We start from the raw sequence: 17,804 nt of genomic DNA on the forward strand, positions 1-17,804 counted from the left end.
AAAAGTAAAGCCAACTATAGAGCACCATTTGTGTCTTACACTAAAGAGTGTTTCTTCTTCCACTTATTTTGCAGCACAATGTGTTTAGCTCCTTCTACAAAGCTGAAGAAAATCTGACAAGCTGCATTAGTAACACTTTTAAAAGAGCAGCAAGTCAAAAGAAGTGAAAATAAGCTGTAGGCTTGGACAGGCTGTTTGACAATCAGAGAGGGAAGACAGTGACAGATGAGTTAGTTCCAGTACATTTTGGTGCTGTCGTTTAAGCTGCTGCTCCCAAGTGTCCTGCAACTGTGCCAATAACCATCTGTCCCCCCCAGAGCAGAACCACCACAGCTGAGTGTGGACTATGTCTTAGTTCCCAGCTAAGTTTGCTAGTTTACATGCCCAGTGAGATGACATGCCAGAATAGCAGAATTGCTGATACAGACTTGCATTCTAATCCCCCCACCTAATTCCAAGTTGGAGGAGTAATGCGTGTAAACTGCTGCTGTTACCAAGCCATCGGAAATCAGGGTGAGCATGTTTAAGAGCTTTGCTCTGTTGCTCCTAGGCCAGTCATTGGCAGAATATAAGAGCAAGGACAGAGAGAGTTAATTACGTATCTGACTCAACTAAGGTTTCTTTCTTGAGTTTAAGGACAGGACCTAGAGAAATGCGCTGTTCAAATTGTTGGGCATTATACCAGAAGCTTGTTGTTCTGCATTTGGAGTGTTAAGCTTGAACTCAACACATTTTGAAATCCTTTTCTGAAGTAGCAGTTTAGTCCTAATGTTTTTTTGCCAGAGGGAGGCTCATTGGTTTGAGTAATAGTAGACTTTGTAGAAAATACTGGAGTAGCAGAAATGTCACACTAAGGTGAGAACAGCTTCAAAACCTCTGTAGCCATCAGTCAGCTCTAGAGATTCAGATGTGTACAGTGCTTTATGAGGACACTCTACCTCCTCACAGGTTTTTTTTGCTGCATTTGTCACCATTTGTTCCAATTGCCTTCCCACAGTGCTTTAAGGAACACGAATGAATTTGGCCAGCTGCTACAAATTCTTTCACCTCTCCCATAAGTTTAGTTTCTGCCTTTTGCTTTGCTAGAGTTGTTTTATTTTTTCCCTTGTTCTTTGAAGTGTGTAAGTGTTTATTTTTGCTTTGCTTTGAACAGAGGAAGATTTTGTTAGTATAACCAAACACCCTTGGAAAGGAAGTATAGCTCCAGTTGTTCCCATAGCTAATATCGTTTCAGTTGTTAGCCTATTAGACTAGCAGAATTAAAGGCACAGAAGCTCTAACAAAGGGCCTGCTGGAAAGCTGTCTGAAAGGCAATTTGTGCAGAGCAAATGCAGAGCTTGATTCTCATTAACAGTGCTGAAACAACTCAGATTCTTTTTCCTCAGTTTGCTTTCCATTCTGCTACAAGTGGGAATCATGCATCTGTCAGTAGATTTTCAGGAATAAACCACATCAGTTTCAACTTTGTATATCAAGTGGGAAAGTTATCTTTTCTTCCAGAAGAACTGCAATTACTTTTTATTTTCCAAAACAAAACTTAGTTTCTGCAGAAGTTGGCAAAGAGGGCCTGTGGTCCTATGCCCATTCCAGGCAAAGCTCCTTACTCCCTCCCAGGAACTCTTAAGTCCAAGTCTGTAACAGCAAATCTTCCTGGGTTCCACTACAATATGTGAAGTTTTCTTAGTTCCAAACTGGTGACATTAAGTTGACAAAAAAACCCCCAAACTCTTGGTTTGTGTACATGTCCTGTCATTGAACTGTTGTGTTGGTTTAGTTTGAGCAGAGATCTGCCTGAAATGATAAAACAGGAGGCCTGTTGCAAAAGATTTAGTAGCACAAGTGTTCCTACTGTAATCAGGCGTTTTGTAGATAGACACTGTGGCCATGACAATCCCAAGGGAAGGAAAAAGTGTTCATTTTTTTTTTTGTCAAAGCTGCCCAAGGTGACCATTGCTATGTCAGAGTTATGTATGTAAACCTGTTTCCCAATAAGGATTATTTAAGTAGAACTTCCCCTGTTTAGGTATTTCTTTGGTACCTGGCAAACAAATTAGGAGAAGCCAGATAGATTAAATAAAAGGAAAGAAGAAATTATTAACAAAATGACAGGCATGCAGAGGAAAGGGAGGTAAGGATTGCAAATCTTAAGGCAGTCAGGATTTCATAATTTAAAACTGGAAATTTGTCTTAGAGCAAATATTTTTATTTATCTTCAGTGTAGAAAATAATATACTTTTTTTGCTAGCACAGTAAAGCCGGTAACATACAACATAGGGCATTTGCATGTTGTAGCTCTGGCCTTCAGAAACCTGTGTTTATTATTGCGTTGCATTTTATTACCAAAGTCACTTGCTTAGAGTATCAGGAGTGCTGTGGTAATCACAAGTATCATCTTGTGGTTATACCTGCCAAGTAATTTTTCTTTTAATCACAGCTATTTGCATGCAGCTCATCCAGAAATTTCCAGTGGACTCTGGAAGCCCTGCGTTACCTCCCTTGCTCATCCAAAATCACTTGCTTTGAAATCATAATTAAATTAAACTTCCTCCCTTCAAATATAGCATTTTTTGTTTAACTGCAGTACTGTGGTGTGGTAGTGTCTATAGATACTGTGGTGTGGTAGTGTCTATAGATACTGTGGTGTGGTAGTGTCTATAGATACTGTCTTTTCCTTTTTCTTCTTCTTAGATTTCTTTGAGATCCCTTGACAATGCTAAAAATAGTGATACAAGACTGAATATTTTATTTCCCCATCTCATACAAAGAGATGGATGGCACCATCTGTTTCTCATTACCAATAAGCAAAGGCTGTACAGTGTTGGGATAGGAGGAGCTTAGAGCAATGGGTGGATGCTCCTCTGCTTTCTCAGTCCAGTTGTTTCCCCCCCCCATACATCACTGCCAGCGAGAGAGCAAACGATCAGTTGGCGCATTGTATCCCATTTAAACATTGATGGAGTGCAGGCACCCTGGTGTGTTTTAAGTGCTGTATTAGTGGTCTTTATTTTACAGCTAAAAGATTGCATATATAAACAGAAGCTCATCCATAATTTATAGTATATAAAACAGCTAGGGATATAGGGAAAAGGAGGATTTCATTAAATACACATTATGATGCACCTCAGGGGAAGCAGAAATTCACTGGTTAAGCTAACTATAAGGTCCGCAGTGTAGTGATAGTTGTTTATTTTTTCTTCTTTTTTTCCCCATTTGATTTGTTTTAAGAGAAGGAAGGTTCTGCAAGCTGGAGGTTTTGCAGATGCTCAATATCTTGTTAGGTTTGTTTCAAATAAGTACTTGAAGAAAACCTTTTTGAGGCGGAATCCTGTTTAGCTGTCATACAACAGTGGGAGAGAGATTTCAGATGAGGGAGGCATGACACTGTAGGAAGTTGATGCCAGCTGACATCAGTTACTATCTGTCAGTGACGCTGTCTCAGAAACATCGTATTTATGTCTAATTAATAAATGTGTCGTGTCATAGGGAAATGGAGCTTTTAGATTTTATACATGAGCTGGCATCAGAAGTTTGTAAGGCATGTATCACTGGGACCTACTTGCTACTTGCAGTGAAGCAGGTGTGCATTCATCCAGAATCCCATCAGCTGGATCCTGATGGGTTATTTGCTGTCTTGTTTCCTTTCAAAAGAAGCAAACGGCACAAAATGGAAAAGAACAGTACATTTTGAGATGGAAAAACACTTCATGCTCTAAAAAAGGGGTATTTTTTAGTTTATATTTATTATGTGAAAATACGACTTTCTCTAAGTACTTTCCAGGTTGCAGGTAATGGTGGCATCTGCTGACTTCACAGATGGCATTGTAATATTGTAATCTCACTGCACAAGTGGTCTGGATTTCAGACTAAGACTGTTATGTTCACTCAAATTTGATTGATTTCCCTCCCTCCACTGCTGCAGAAAGACAGAATACGAATACCTTAGCAATTCTGACTCAGCAACTAGTACCAGTTTTTAAGGTTCAGGTCACTAAATAAACACAAATAAGCAAATAAACACAGAACGCTTAAGGTTTCCTCTGTCAGTTGGGTGTTTGAGTAGGAAATAATTGCATTTCTCTCTGATGGGTGCGTGCTGTGCTGAGCACAACTTTGTATATGAGAGTCAGAACAGGACATGAAAGGTTGCACAGGGAATTGCGACACCTAGAGATTTATAAAAAAAGAATAGTTGTGTTTAGTGAAGAAAAAAATTGTGAGTTTGTGTTTCAGGTTGCAATTAGAGTTAAGATGAAGATGCCAGCTCACCTCCTCCCCGTACCCTATTATGCACACACTCTCCCAGAGGCATGAACTAGTAGCAAATTGAAATCACCAGAACCAGAGATCTGGCTTTTGCTGTTGCTTAACTTTCTCTTCTGCAAGTGGTAATCCTGTCATTACAGGATACTACCTGAACTCTCAGTGTCTTCAAATAAAGCTGTTGTGCAACTGGAAATCATCTCCCTTGTTTGTCTGGGTTTTTTTTTTAAGGAGATACACAATATTCCAGGTTTGGGAGGAGGTGAAAAGGAATGGGCCATGGGGGAACACGCGAGGAACAGTAATGGCTAAATGCACCAGGGTACCTTGAAAAGGCACTGTTTGGATTTCCATTGTGTTGGGACATCAGCCTCTATGCCACAAACTTCTATAGACTTGTTTGCATAAATCCATTATGTTGATCAAACTATGACATATTATGCTCTTAGCACTTTCCTAATGTTAGCTCCATAAATAAAAAGGATGTTTATAGTCATATTTGGAGCCCATACAAAATATCCCTTGATACTGGTTTATAAACCTCTTCCAGTCAAAGCAGTAGCACATTCACATGTGGGGCCACAGGGAGAGGGGAGAGGGCAGTCCCTCAAACCCTATGGGCACTGGTGTACTACTTTCATGCTCAGTAGCAATGGGTTTATTGGGAAATAACCTCCTGTGTCTCTCCCTTACAACCCTTTTCTCCATCTCTGGGTCATCAAGGTCAGCTAATCCAAACTGAACCAAAATAAATGCACAGCAAAATGTGGCTCTAAGTGTTATTATACAGCTGTGCAATTCATCCTGCTGACCAAACCATTCCTGATTAACTAATTATTTTTGTACTTTTTTTAAAGTAACAGTGATTCCAAGGGAATCAGCTGCCTAAGAGGTCAGTAGAAAGATAGAAATGACCCACTACAGGCAGGCTATTCTGTGTCACTAGTGAATGGAAAAGCCACCTTGAGCAGACCCTAGAAGGATGTATGCTCTGAGGTGTTTGCAGGAGAGGGAGCAATAATCTTTGCTTTCTCCCAGCCTGCTGTTCAAAGGTTTTCCCTCATGGCTGCGATATTCACAAGCATTTTGGTCAGGACATGAGGAAGGGAGTTTTCTTTCAACTGACTGTTGAAAATCTTCCATTCATCTGCCTGTTCTTGCCCTTTTTCAGAAAGTTGTTAACAGATCCTTTGCCACATCCAAGATTAACTAAGGAACAGATGCTTGAAGCCCTTGGTATTTCACTCCCACTGCTAAATGTCTGGACTGCATACATTTGAGCAGAGCAAAAATCACTTCCAGGGATAAATAGACTGTGGCAGAGTGGTACCATTTGCAAGCTCATACCGTCTCCTTCCTGATGTGGGAGTTTTCTTATCAAAGGATGCATTAGCTGTTGATGCTTAGGGATTGCTACTGTATTTGCTGTCAGACCTGCTGCTTCTGTCTGTGCATTGATTGTGTTCATAGAGCACAGCTGAGAAGCAGGCAAGGGGGCTTGCTGCACCGCTGTCAGGCATAGCTGCAGAATCTGCGAGTGAGGACAGGGGAGGGATAAGGTTGCGTTTAAATCATCTGATTTTATGCTATCAGTTCCAGGTTGTTTCCCTTGAATACACAAGGTAGTCCTCAAAGCCCCAGTGAACAGCTGCCCCACAGGTCAGGGCTTGCACAGCATAGGTTTGGGCTGCCCAAATGTAGAGGTACCCGCGCTCAGCCCCGGGGCTGAGGTCCCAGTGCCTGGGGGGGCTCCTCGTGTGCTGACCCTGCAGCTGCTGATCTGTGCCACTCGGGGCTCTCTGTCCCGCCTGGAGCTGGGAGAGCCCTTGATTTACTCTAAATAGCTGCAGAATAAATTAGTGTTTTACTAGTTATACCAAAACATAGGGTGGTGTAAGGGTGGAAATAATGTGAAATAGGAGGAAAGTGAGGAAAAAAAGCATGCATAATCCAGAGTATCTTTTGTAATGTCCAAGCAGTTGCTTTTGGTACCTATTTTGAATTAACATTTTGGATTTTCTTTAGAAGAAGGAGGAATTACCAATACCCCTTCATCTTTTGAGGAATAATGTAGTGCAAATTCTCCATGTTGACTCTCTAAACAATATACTTACATATAAGGGAGTTGTCCAAGGTAAAGAATGCACAGATTATCAACATTGGATTCAAGATTCACCAGCGTGGTTTATAAAAAGTGTTTCTTGCTTTTGATAACTTTTTTTTCTTTATTCAGTGTTCAGAAGAATGAATTTGTAAATTGTTATAGACAGAAGGTGGGATATTTATATTTATTAAGTAATAGAAGATGTGGTTACTTTTTTGTCATCCTTTTAATCTTCAGAAACGACATTGTCTTTTTTTTTTAACTGAAAGCCATCAGAAAACCAAATGACTCCTTTTAGTTCTAGCCCAGTAAAAGACGAAAGCTGAGTTCTCTCCATCCAGACATTATAAACTATTCAGCAGAAATCCCCAAAGAGGGATTAAAAAAAAAAAAAAGAGAATAATAGTATGTGGAATTTAATTTTGAAACAAACATCTCGGAGCAGATGCAAGCAGGCAGGATTTTGTGGGGAGCTCATCTAACTCAAGTGTCTGGAAATGCCTGTCAATACTGTAACTATATTTTGTGAGCTGTGCTGCGCTGCACAGCACTCAGCCTGCAGCGCATGTGTCTGCAGAGCGTGTGCAGTGAGCACAGCAAATGAACTGCTGGGTTACAATGCCATCTGCTGATGTACTAATTTACTGCAGAAACGAGCAGTGTCTGGCTGCAAACTCACAGGGTACCCTTGTAATTCATAACGCATAAGTACGCCTAAAATAGCACATGGGGAGGGGGGGTTGCTGAGGAACTAGAAATTCTGGTTGGAAAAGACACTGGGTAGCTATAGCTCCCTTCTTGACACCTCATGTCTTTGTAAATCATGACCAAAGTTCCTATATTCCTGCATTCTTTTGAAATTTATATTTAGGTTCCTGTGGTTTTTTTGGATATTTTGATTCTTCTGCCCTGAGATCTTGTTGCAGTCCAAGTACGTAGGCAATTGGCAAAGACTGAGGGGCATGGTTCCTTCACTTGATTAGTAAATATCTCTTGTTCCAATGCAAACCGATCCAAGAGCTTGCTGTGGTAGTTGGCTTTACTTACAGGACTTCACTGCATCCATGTACAGGGAAACCTCATGACCAACCAGTGCCCGGGTCAGCTTCTCAATCGAGTTCCCTTATGTTCCGTGGTTTGCTTCCTATACAAACGTCCCCAAGGGAAAAGTGTCCCTCATGGATTTACAGATGGGCTGTAACCTCTGTGAGGAAGGGCAGGCATGTACATGGGATGTAGCCCGTGCTGAAGTCCATGCTGCAGCTGTAGGGCTGAGGAGTTGAACTTGATGCAAATGTGCCAACCAACATTAGAGGGTTTGCTGCATAGCCTCACACCAAATCACTAACCTTCTAGTTTGCTCTTTCTTGCAAAAACAACAAAATGAGGTCTTAAGTCATTTGCATTTTAGATAGAGTCACCAATCAGGCTACTAATTGATTGGAGATAAACTTGTAGACAAACATTTGCTTTTGTGCTCTGAAAAGTGCAGCTAGTTTATGCCAATTTAGACTGATTTGTTCTCACGCCAAGATATGCTTTTATCCTGTTCCAACACTAGGCTTGGCTACTGGCACTCCTTTTTTGTATCATTATCAGTGTTAGCAGTGAGTTGAACTGCTGTCAGGGATGAATATTTATGCTTTCTTTCCACCCATACTTGTCTGGATAAAACACAATTTTAGTATTTGTCCTTCCATCCCTATCTAAAACTAATTTTCAGAACAAGAAAAATCCTAAACCTCTAGTTTTATGTATTCTTCTTAATTGGAGCTTATTAGAATACTGGCACTTCTTGATGATTTCAGTCTCTCCAGGTACAAGAACTACAGAGAACTGCAAATGTAGTAGTCAAGAGTGCTAGTCCAACAGTCTCTTCCTTTTTAAGGGTCTGAAGGCAGGGATGCAGAGGTAGTATTTTTAGCAGAGCTATCCAAGACGGATTTTATCAAAAAATCACATGAAGTGCAGAAAAACAGTGAGGATGGGTTCAAGCCAAACTTTGGAAGCACCATAAACTTTACCTGTTCCTGTATTTGGACCAGATTTCCTGGGAATTAGCAGTAGTTCCTGAATAATACCAATTTCCCTCTCACCACAGAGAGCTTGCAGAGACTGTGGAGAACAGTTTCCCTCTGACCTGAAACAAAAGTTTAGCATACAATTTTTAAAAAACTGCTTTCTTTTTTCCCCAATAAGCTTGTTAGGATAATCTTATTTCAGATGCTGGTCTACTATACCACGTGAGACTGTGTCTGCTTTCTTATCTATGCTTCCTTGGTTTTCAGTGCCTTTTGTCCATCAGGCCTTTCATGCTCATCTTCTCCTTTTTCAGTCCTTCAAGCTGTTGTGTATCTTCCCATCCTTCTGAAAGCTCTATCTGCAAGTGCACCTGAGCAAGCTTTAAATTGCTCAGGCAGTGCTGGTTGCAATATTCCTGCAGAAGCATCGGGCTGGGGTCAGGAGTGCCCAGCAGATTCCAGGAGTTTTGCAGCCCATGCCAAGTTCTGTGGTTTTGGGGTTAAGCCACCAGGAGCTCTCAGGTTAGCTGAGAGCAAAGTGCAGATGCTGCCACTGTGACCTTTACTGTGATGTTTATGAAACTGTGTGTAGACCCAGGAGAAGCTCCCATTTAAGCAAAACAGAAAAGTTGTCAAACATTCAGATTTTACATAATAAGAACACATTACTGTCATTATCTGAGTCCAGGTTATCATAATACAGACTACTCAACTTTTTTTTTATCTTCTTCTTCTTATGATTCAGTTCTTTAAGTAATAAGGGAACATAGATACTACTGATAGAACTGTAGGCTATTCCTTCTTCTGGGTCTGTAGCATCTCTTATCTCTAGCATTTGCTACATACAGGTGGAAAAAGAATGTACCCTGAAAGAATATTTATGGTGTTGTGAAAACAGCGATAGCCACAACAACTTGCTGCTTTCAGTAGGTAACAAAAAGATATCAAAGGATACAGCAGACATGTACTGGATCTAATTTATTGAAAGTGTGTGAAGTTTGGTAGTTCTTGCTTTACAGTGGAGTGAAGTGAACTACAGCACAGTGAAAATTTGCCATAGTTCAGGTGGAAAATTGTGGCAGAATTTTTTTATATTGTCCATATATCCTGACAGGATGAAATCATAGTTAATGAGCAAATTTCCTATGACAAAACAATTTATGTACCTGTATGTATTGTGTTAAATTATTAACCCTTTTACAGTTAAGGAGGATTCAGAATATCTTCGTCAGTTGAGGATGTAGGTCAAGGTTTGAAATAGCCCAAATATACTCTTGAATATAATGTAGGCTAAAAATAGTGATTCACCTGAAAGATTCCCTGTAATAAAATTATACAGTACTATGAACTTATTGTGAGTAGTTTATGTCACTGAGTTGGAAACAAAATGCTCAAATGCATCCTATTAGGACCTGTATCTCTTTATGGACAAGATTAACAAAGTTACGTGGTCATTGCAATTACAAAAATTATTTGATTCTAGAGCAATAATTCTGGCTTTACCTCCAGAATTCAGAAGCCAAACAAAGACCTTGTGCTTAATTGTGATTCTTTTTACTGAATTCGTTATGAAATCACACTGCTGAGCCACAGGAAGGTTTGCAGTTAATTAAATCTTCTGGCATGGTACATGGGTTGTACACAGGAGCATTTCATATGAGAGGAATTGCAGCCAGAAAGTGGTATAAGTGTGGCTTTCAAGCCAGCAGGACTCCCAGCAAAGCTTATGCTGTCATGGGAATTGGAGGGACTTGAAAATAGCTCAAAGTCAAGCTCCCCTTTACCTCATCTGCACCAGTGCAAAGCAGAACTCTGATACAGGCGAAGACTGGCCCTTTTGAGAGTAACAGTTTGTGATGGGTTTGATCCATAGATAATTATTTGTAGACTGAACCTCAGTAAAAATGTACAAAGATTGTAGAGTCCCAAGTTGGCCTGTGCAAAGCAGCTGAGCCACTTAAAATCATACCTCTTAATGAATCCCTGGCATTATAGTCTTCTATTGAAAACTCTGTAGCCGTGTTTCTACAACTACACATGTAATTTGATATGCAAGTCTGAGTTCTTCTGAAGTCAGTAGGACACTGCCAGTTCTCACAGCTTTTTGAAATGGGCCAAATTTAAATGTGTCTTCTGTAACTGGCCTCTGTGCCCAAGTCAAAACTAAAATGTCTGATCTATTTATTTGGAACTAAAGGAATGTCCCTTCCCCTCAGTAGGTTAATCAGTCAGGGCTGATTAACAATCACAACAGTGTTTTACCTTATTTTGACTTTAAATGTCACCCTCCTAGAAATAAATAGATGTGCAATTGTAGACCATGTTGAGTTCATTAGTAAGACTGCATAAAACTGCTCAGCATATTGGGTGATATGTATGTCCTAGCTAAGAGAATTCTGCATTAAAATGAGTTGACTTGCATATCTATTTCTGTGGAACAGGCTGTTTGTTTGCTTTTTTTTTAATTTTTAACTTCTGCAAATTGTTACACCAGATGGCCTGTTGAGCCAACAATAGATTATTATGTCTCACCACAATGGGCTCCCTTTCTGACTAACTTGAGTCAAAGCAGTTACATATCAGCCCTCGCCAAGCACATTCCCCACAACTTCACCTTAATTATTCCTTCCATTTGGCCCGTGGTAGTACAAACAGTGTCCTGCCTCCTTGTATAGCATCAGAAATGTACATAAGTAAGCAATCTAATGCTAAAACAATTATTTTGAATGCATTAAATTCCATTTGTGATGCTAGCAGATCCCATGCTTCCATGGGTAACTGAATACTGTTTATGGTAGAGAGTTGGATAAGCATTTCTTTTTTTAAATTATACTCCTTGATTTTTAATCCCACAGAGGTCTCAGTCTGCTTTCTCCCTGGCTAGTGAAGATACAACCAGTAAAGGACAAGACTCTGCATCATCTGTGACCGAGGCTCTTCGGAGGCAGCCAAAAGGACAGTCCAGGAAGCAGAAGGAACACAAGCTCTCTGCATTACCCAGCTGGAAGAGTGTGGACAGGCTAAATGAAACAAGTAAATATTTCTAGTACGAATAAGATTCTTTTTTTTGGTTCTCACTCAACATGTGGAATAAATATGACTTAAAGCAAGGACCTTCTCCAGGACATTCCTGCTGACATCTGTGCTTTCAGAGGTCACATGTAAAATGTATATTTGATGACGCTGTGTCACAATTTCATTGGGCTGTGTCATTGCTTATCACCATTTTATTTTTAAAAAAATGATTCAAAATTTGGGCCTCTGTGGAGTTCATTTTGGATTGGCAGAAAAATTTAGCAGCTACTTAGGATACATTTCAGAGCTTCTAAGGCACAAGAGCCCAAGGGCCCTTCTTTGTCACTGATAATCCATTCTCCAGTCAAAGGAATTTGCAGCTGTCCATGACATTCCATGGGGAACCAAACACTGAAATAATTCAAATTTAGAATTCCCCCTTGCAACTTCATTTTCAACCCCAATGAATTCACAAATCCAGTGTTCTGTGCAGTCCTACTACTAACTGGTCATTCCACACAAGTTTGAGGAAGCTGTATGAGTAGGAATTTCACAGACCAGCAGTTTTCCTAGATCTGTCCTCTGTCATCAAGTGCTAGGTATGGATGTAAATATGGGTGATGGATCATGAACAGCTTTCCAAGTCAACTTCATTCCTGAATCAGCACCCTGGGATAGAATGCAGTTCCTCGCTTCCTTCAGTTTGATATAAGGACAGGTTGTCATTGAAGAAGGTATCAGTGTCTCTAGGTATCTGAAAGGAGGGTGTCAAGAGGATGGAGCCAGGCTCTTCTTAGTAGTACCAAGGAATAATAGGACAATAGGCAATGGACAGAAACTGACACACTAAAGTTCCACATGAATATGAGGAAGAACTTCTTTACTGTGTAGGTGACTGAGCACTGGAACAGACTGGCCAGTGAGGTTGTGGAGTCTCCTTCACTGGAGACATTCAAGAACCTGTACACAATCCTGTGCCATGTGCTCTAGGGTGATCCTGCTCGAGCAGGGAGGTTGGCCCAGATGACCCACTTGCGGTCCCTTCAAACTTTATCCATTCTGTGATTCTACAGCTGTGCCTCCTGCTCTAGAGGTAATTCTGTTTCCACTGCCTCTCCTGTTCTGGCTGAAGTGTTCATGAGGCCACAGGCAACAACAGCACCAGGCAACAGCTGCACAGAAGTGCTGGTTAGTTTTCATCCTACAGCTACACAAGGGGAGGAGCTGAACTGATCATCGCAGCAGCATTCCCTGGCTCCAGGTGTTGTCTATGCATGACAGAGTCTGCTTGTTCCTGCTTCTTTTGTAGCTGTAGAACCCATCTGGCCCCTGCAGCAATTGGTTCATGAAGCTATACAAGCAGAAATCTTTCGTAGGGTGAGTTTACTGGTGCTGTAACTCCCACAGGTGGCTCACTAGGTGCTGGCAAGCAGGAGCAGCCACAACATGTTTGGGTTTACAGGGCTGCCCATCCATTCAATTTGTTTGTCTGTAATACCAGTTGATAACTTGGGAGACTGAAATTTAGACAGTTTAAAGGTCCCTCCTCCACACAGGAAGAAATTAATAGTGAAGTAGTGTTAAAATGTGACTTAACTGGGTATGCATTACTTTGTGAACTGCTCATTCAACCCCCTGTCAGAAGTGTTGTTCTCCTGGGCATTTCAGTGGAAGGCCTATTTTCAGTAAAGCAGTTAATTTGGTGCTTAAATTTAAGAACCCACTTCAATCCCATTGAATTCAACTCCTGAGCAATTTAGTACTTAACAATTGCTTAACCACAGCAGAACAACAAATTGACCCAGTTTCTTTTCAGAGACCCTACTGAGAGGATTTGTTCTGCTTATTTCATCTAAAAAACACATTTGTGATGAAATTGTGTTGTCTATTGAGCTTATGGTAAATAGCTGATTGTGCTCATATGTGTAAATATAGTCTCACCTATTGAGTAATAAGCAACTCTGTATTAGGATATAGAAAATGAAAGAAATCCGAACCAAGAATTTGAAATTGCAACATCAATGGGCTTTTGGGTTCCACTTCTTTCTTTTCTTGGTTTAGAACCTTGATTTCTGTAGCTTCATTTCATGTCCTCTAGTGGTTAGGTTGGAAGAGATTCCCCCATCTCTTAGCCTGTATCCTCTCACTCCTCTCACCTATAGATGGCAGAGTTCTGTCTTAGTTAATCATTCCTTGAATGGGCACTGTTTCAGAATCTGGTACAACCTTTGTTGCTCTTCTCTGATCCTTTTTCCATTTCTTTCCTTTTCAACATGGGGGACCAGAACTGCACACAGAATCAAAGACACTTTCAAAACTCAGGATTTATACATATCTGTGTACTGATGTTCCATCAGCCTTTCTTTTAGGAAAAAGCTTTGGTCCAAGTACTCTCACATTTTAAATAGTCATCACCATGACTTTAGGTGGTGGCTTCTGAGTAGCACAGCAGCACAGCTCTCAGCATGGGAGAGCTCGTGGAGCAGCAGCAACATTTGCATTTGTTTGTTAGCTTTGTGGAACCCTCCAGTTTGTGTCACGTAAAATGAACCTTTCACTCTGGGATCACAGTTGTTCTCATTTCATTTTCATAGGTCCACCTTCTGTTTTTCAAAGCACTGATGGAAACTGGGTAGCTCTGCAGAATGTCTCTTTGCCTCGTCCTCGAATGCTTGCCAAACCAAAGAGTCAGGTGTTCAAAGCCTTGGAGAATGAATCCAGCGTTGTGTCTGCCTATGACGAGATGGGCTCCGACAGTGAGGATGACTACGATTGGAACGTGGCCTTGAACAAGCTGCGCAGGAGACCTCGGCAGTTACCAGATGATTTCTATTACACCAATTCCCAATATGGTACCGAATGGGTTTATGGCAACGATCAGTACCAGGCAGTGACCTCCCCTTCCTCTGGGTTATACACCAACACTGAGACAGTGTTCTCCGATTCAGAAACATCTTCAGTAAACTCCTCCCAGGAAGCTAAAGGACCTAGTAAACTTCTCTGGTTGCAAAGCAGAACTCAAAGTGATATGCCCAGAATGGAAAAGAAACATTTCCATGGAGAACTGGATGTAAATTTTAATCCACAGGCAACTAGCGTAGAGTATTCGGACAGCAGTGAGACAGAAGAAGTCCACTATGATTTAGAAAAGAGATCAAGAAGGTGGAGGAAAAACAAAGCAATCTCTGAAGAATTATGTGAAGACAAGAATCAGGCAAAAACCAGCAAGATGAATTTAAGTCAGGTAATTGTGTCCAACCTTACCAAATGCATTCTCAAAGAAAGCTAAACTAATTAAACTGTGCTGGCAATAGCATGTGAATCTTGAGTGGGAGGTGGAGTGTTCTTGTAAGCTTTATCTTCCTCATGCCTTCTAAATGAGAAGAAGCAAAGGTAAAGTGTTGAGCAGGCTTTGCCTCTTTCTCAAATATGTCACTTTCATCTGATCAAAGACATTGTTAATGCTGTAAAATACAGTGCTCCTACAAAAAAAAAAAAAGTCAATTTGTCAACAGCTAACAAATGTTGATTAATCACCTGGTTTGTCTTTTTAAACTCCTTTGTTCTTGGAATAAGAAATAACACATATGCCTGGGAATCTGCTGTGTAGTGTTTGCAAATGTCCTGGTAAGAAAATAAAGCTAATGAGAAACAGAAATTCAGAAAGGAATTTTGTGAAGTACAGTCCAAATGATGTCTCCTTTTAACTGGTCACTTTATGATGAGTTTTGATGTGTTAGGGTGAGTGTTTGCAAACTACCTCCATTTAAATAATTTGTCAATTGAATAAAAAACAAACCAAATCCAAACAAACAAGTAAAAAACCCCTCAGATGTAATAGCTCAAACTTGGAAAAACTGATTGTATCACTTGAAGACAGCAAAGTACTTCTCAAACATTTCTTTACAACAAATGTTAGATAACCAGAAAGCCAAGAAATTTTCTCTGTTTGGAGTTTGTCCTGGCCTGGGACTGATGTTAAGTAAGGGATTTGGTTGTCTCCCAAACTTTTTTAACAGTACAAACACACTAGATGAGAATATTAACCCCTTGTTCAGTTCCATTTCCCATGTCCTACCCTTCTGAAATCCTGGAGCTGCATCACTTCTGCAGCAGAGCAACAGCCTGAATCAAGAATCTGAGGGCTGTCTTCTCTCTGGATGCCTCTGACTTCTAAGCAACCTGGTTCAGTCTTAAAGCTATCTGAACAAATGTAGGATGCCTGAAATAGTTTTTCTTTGCTTATGCTACTAGCCTCTATTTCCAACAGAAAGACATCAGTACAGCTGATCATCTAGATTAGGATTCTAGGATTTCATCAGGGCTTTACTACTGGGTAAACTATTGTTAATTCTGCATCTATTCCATCTGCTTTTAGAACAGAGATGTGGGTGTTTGGGGTACTGATGCATTTACACTCAAGTCCTCATATTTTTATAATCAACAGTTGTTGAAAGGAAGTTATGCATGATAATGTGCTCTGACAACATATCAGTGGCCATTAATGATTTCTTAGAACATCAGGCAGAATTACAAGAGTTTCCAGTGACTGCACAAAGACCGTATCTTGTACACAGATTTCTGCACTTCCCTTTCTGGCTTTGTGCATTTATGAATGTTCTATGTGTGTCTATATTCATATAGTGGCTTTCTAGGTACTACTGCTCTGCAGAGTATAGAAGATTGGAGCTCACATAGAAGGTCCTGGAGACATTGTGGAATCATAGAATCATTTAGATTGGAAAGACTTTTAAGATCATCAAGTCCAGCATCACTGCCAGGTCCACCATTAAACCATGTCCCTAAGTGCAGAACTACACATCTTTTAAATATCACGAGGGATGGTGAATCAACCACTTCCCTGGGCAGCCTGTTCCGGTGCTGGATAATCCTTTCTGTAAAGAAATTTTTCCTAAAGTCCAGCGTAAACCTCCTTCACATTAATATGGGGAGGGCAGAAAGGCAGAGTGCTTCCAGACATACATGATACCATCCTTCAGCAGCTCAGCATGTCCTTCAAAGTACAGGCTGGTGTGGAAAATAATTCTTCTTTCCAAGCCTTTTGTGCCTTGCTTTGCCTCTTCTAACCTCTCTGTTGTGCTCGAAATGCAAGATTTGCCATTCTGACCCACTGTCCCCCTCATTTTAGTGCTTAGGCTTAAAAAGGCTGTTCCTGTTCCCTCAGCCACAGTGGGGCAAGCAGGGCACGCTGCCTCCAGGTCACACCACTGTTTGCAAAGCACTGAGGTTCTCACTAGGAACTGGGTCAGTTTGCATGCATTTAGTTTGTGTTTGGGGGCACACACAGGTGGCTGATTTGAGAGCTGGTGCTCACATTGGTAGAACTGGTACTCCAGCCTCTGGTACACAAACACTGCTGAGAGCAGGAATGGACTGACTCCCACGATTTATAGCAAGGATGTTGCACGGTTGAACAATTCTAGGAAGCAGTGAAAATGATCCTGAGTGTAGGGAATATGATTTAAGGTATGAAAATGAATTAGCCAGACATCATTTAGATTACTTAGAAAAATGAGATTACAGGGATGTCAGGGTTTCATATATTCCCCAAAGTAATGTATTGATCTGGGTAAAATGATTGAGGCTGCAGCAGAGAGAGCCCTACACGTGAACAGTTTGTACAAAATTGCAGTGTAGGTGCGCAAAGAACTGTAGACAGCACAGACTTAAAGAAGATTCACTGTGGGGCCTTAAACCACACATAGATTTTCAAATTATGAGATCATACTGAATTTGCAGAGACCATACAAGCTCTTTTAAGCCATGTTGCACTTCGATATTAGACACTGAACAACTGATTATATATAAATTGTGATGAAGAAACATACTTTTTCAGCACTTTACTGCATTGCAATAACCTTATTTTACTGCACTGTAGTAATAAGATGATAATTCATTAACCATTGTGTTTTCATCAGCATTGTAGAACAGAATTTCAGTTTAACAGTCTAGAAGTTGGAGTTTCTTTTTAAACTTTGAAATAGTGAAGGTTGCTTTCATGTTTACTGCCCTCCAAGACCCTCAGTGCAATGAAAACAAGCCTCTTCTACTCTCTGCTCCAAATCCAGACAATTGTAAGCAGTTATGATCTGGAACAACTGCAGTCAGTTCATAACTTGCAACTAAATTTCAGTTTAAAATCAGGTATTTTTAAATCAAGAATCTGTAACCAGATTAGTATAATGCTGTGGCATGTTTTTTAAAATATATTTTAGACTCAGTACTAGAATGCTGACTTTGTGACTGAAAGAGAATTTTTTATGAAGTCTTCAGTGACTTAAAAAGGGAAACCTGAGAGCCAACTTGTACTGTATCTGAGGACATTTTTGGCACTTAATAAAAGGTACAAGTACAAGCTACTTTACTGGGTTGCCTGAAGAGAT

At 40.5% G+C, this 17,804-nt stretch overlaps 1 protein-coding gene across 5 annotated transcripts in view; it reads left to right on the forward strand.

The window, feature by feature from the left end:
* The window catches only part of MYRIP (myosin VIIA and Rab interacting protein), a 204,947-nt gene that overhangs the window by 158,225 nt on the left and 28,918 nt on the right, over positions 1-17,804 (forward strand). For all 5 annotated transcript variants that reach the window (XM_071561329.1, XM_071561328.1, XM_071561331.1 and 2 more), the window contains exons 9-10: positions 11,241-11,418; positions 13,995-14,644. In XM_071561329.1, coding sequence (XP_071417430.1) covers positions 11,241-11,418; positions 13,995-14,644 — 828 coding nt within the window. The remainder of the gene's footprint in view (positions 1-11,240; positions 11,419-13,994; positions 14,645-17,804) is intronic.

The sequence above is a fragment of the Pithys albifrons genome, chromosome 7, assembly GCF_047495875.1.
Source record: "Pithys albifrons albifrons isolate INPA30051 chromosome 7, PitAlb_v1, whole genome shotgun sequence".
Classification (NCBI taxonomy): Eukaryota; Metazoa; Chordata; class Aves; order Passeriformes; family Thamnophilidae; genus Pithys; species Pithys albifrons.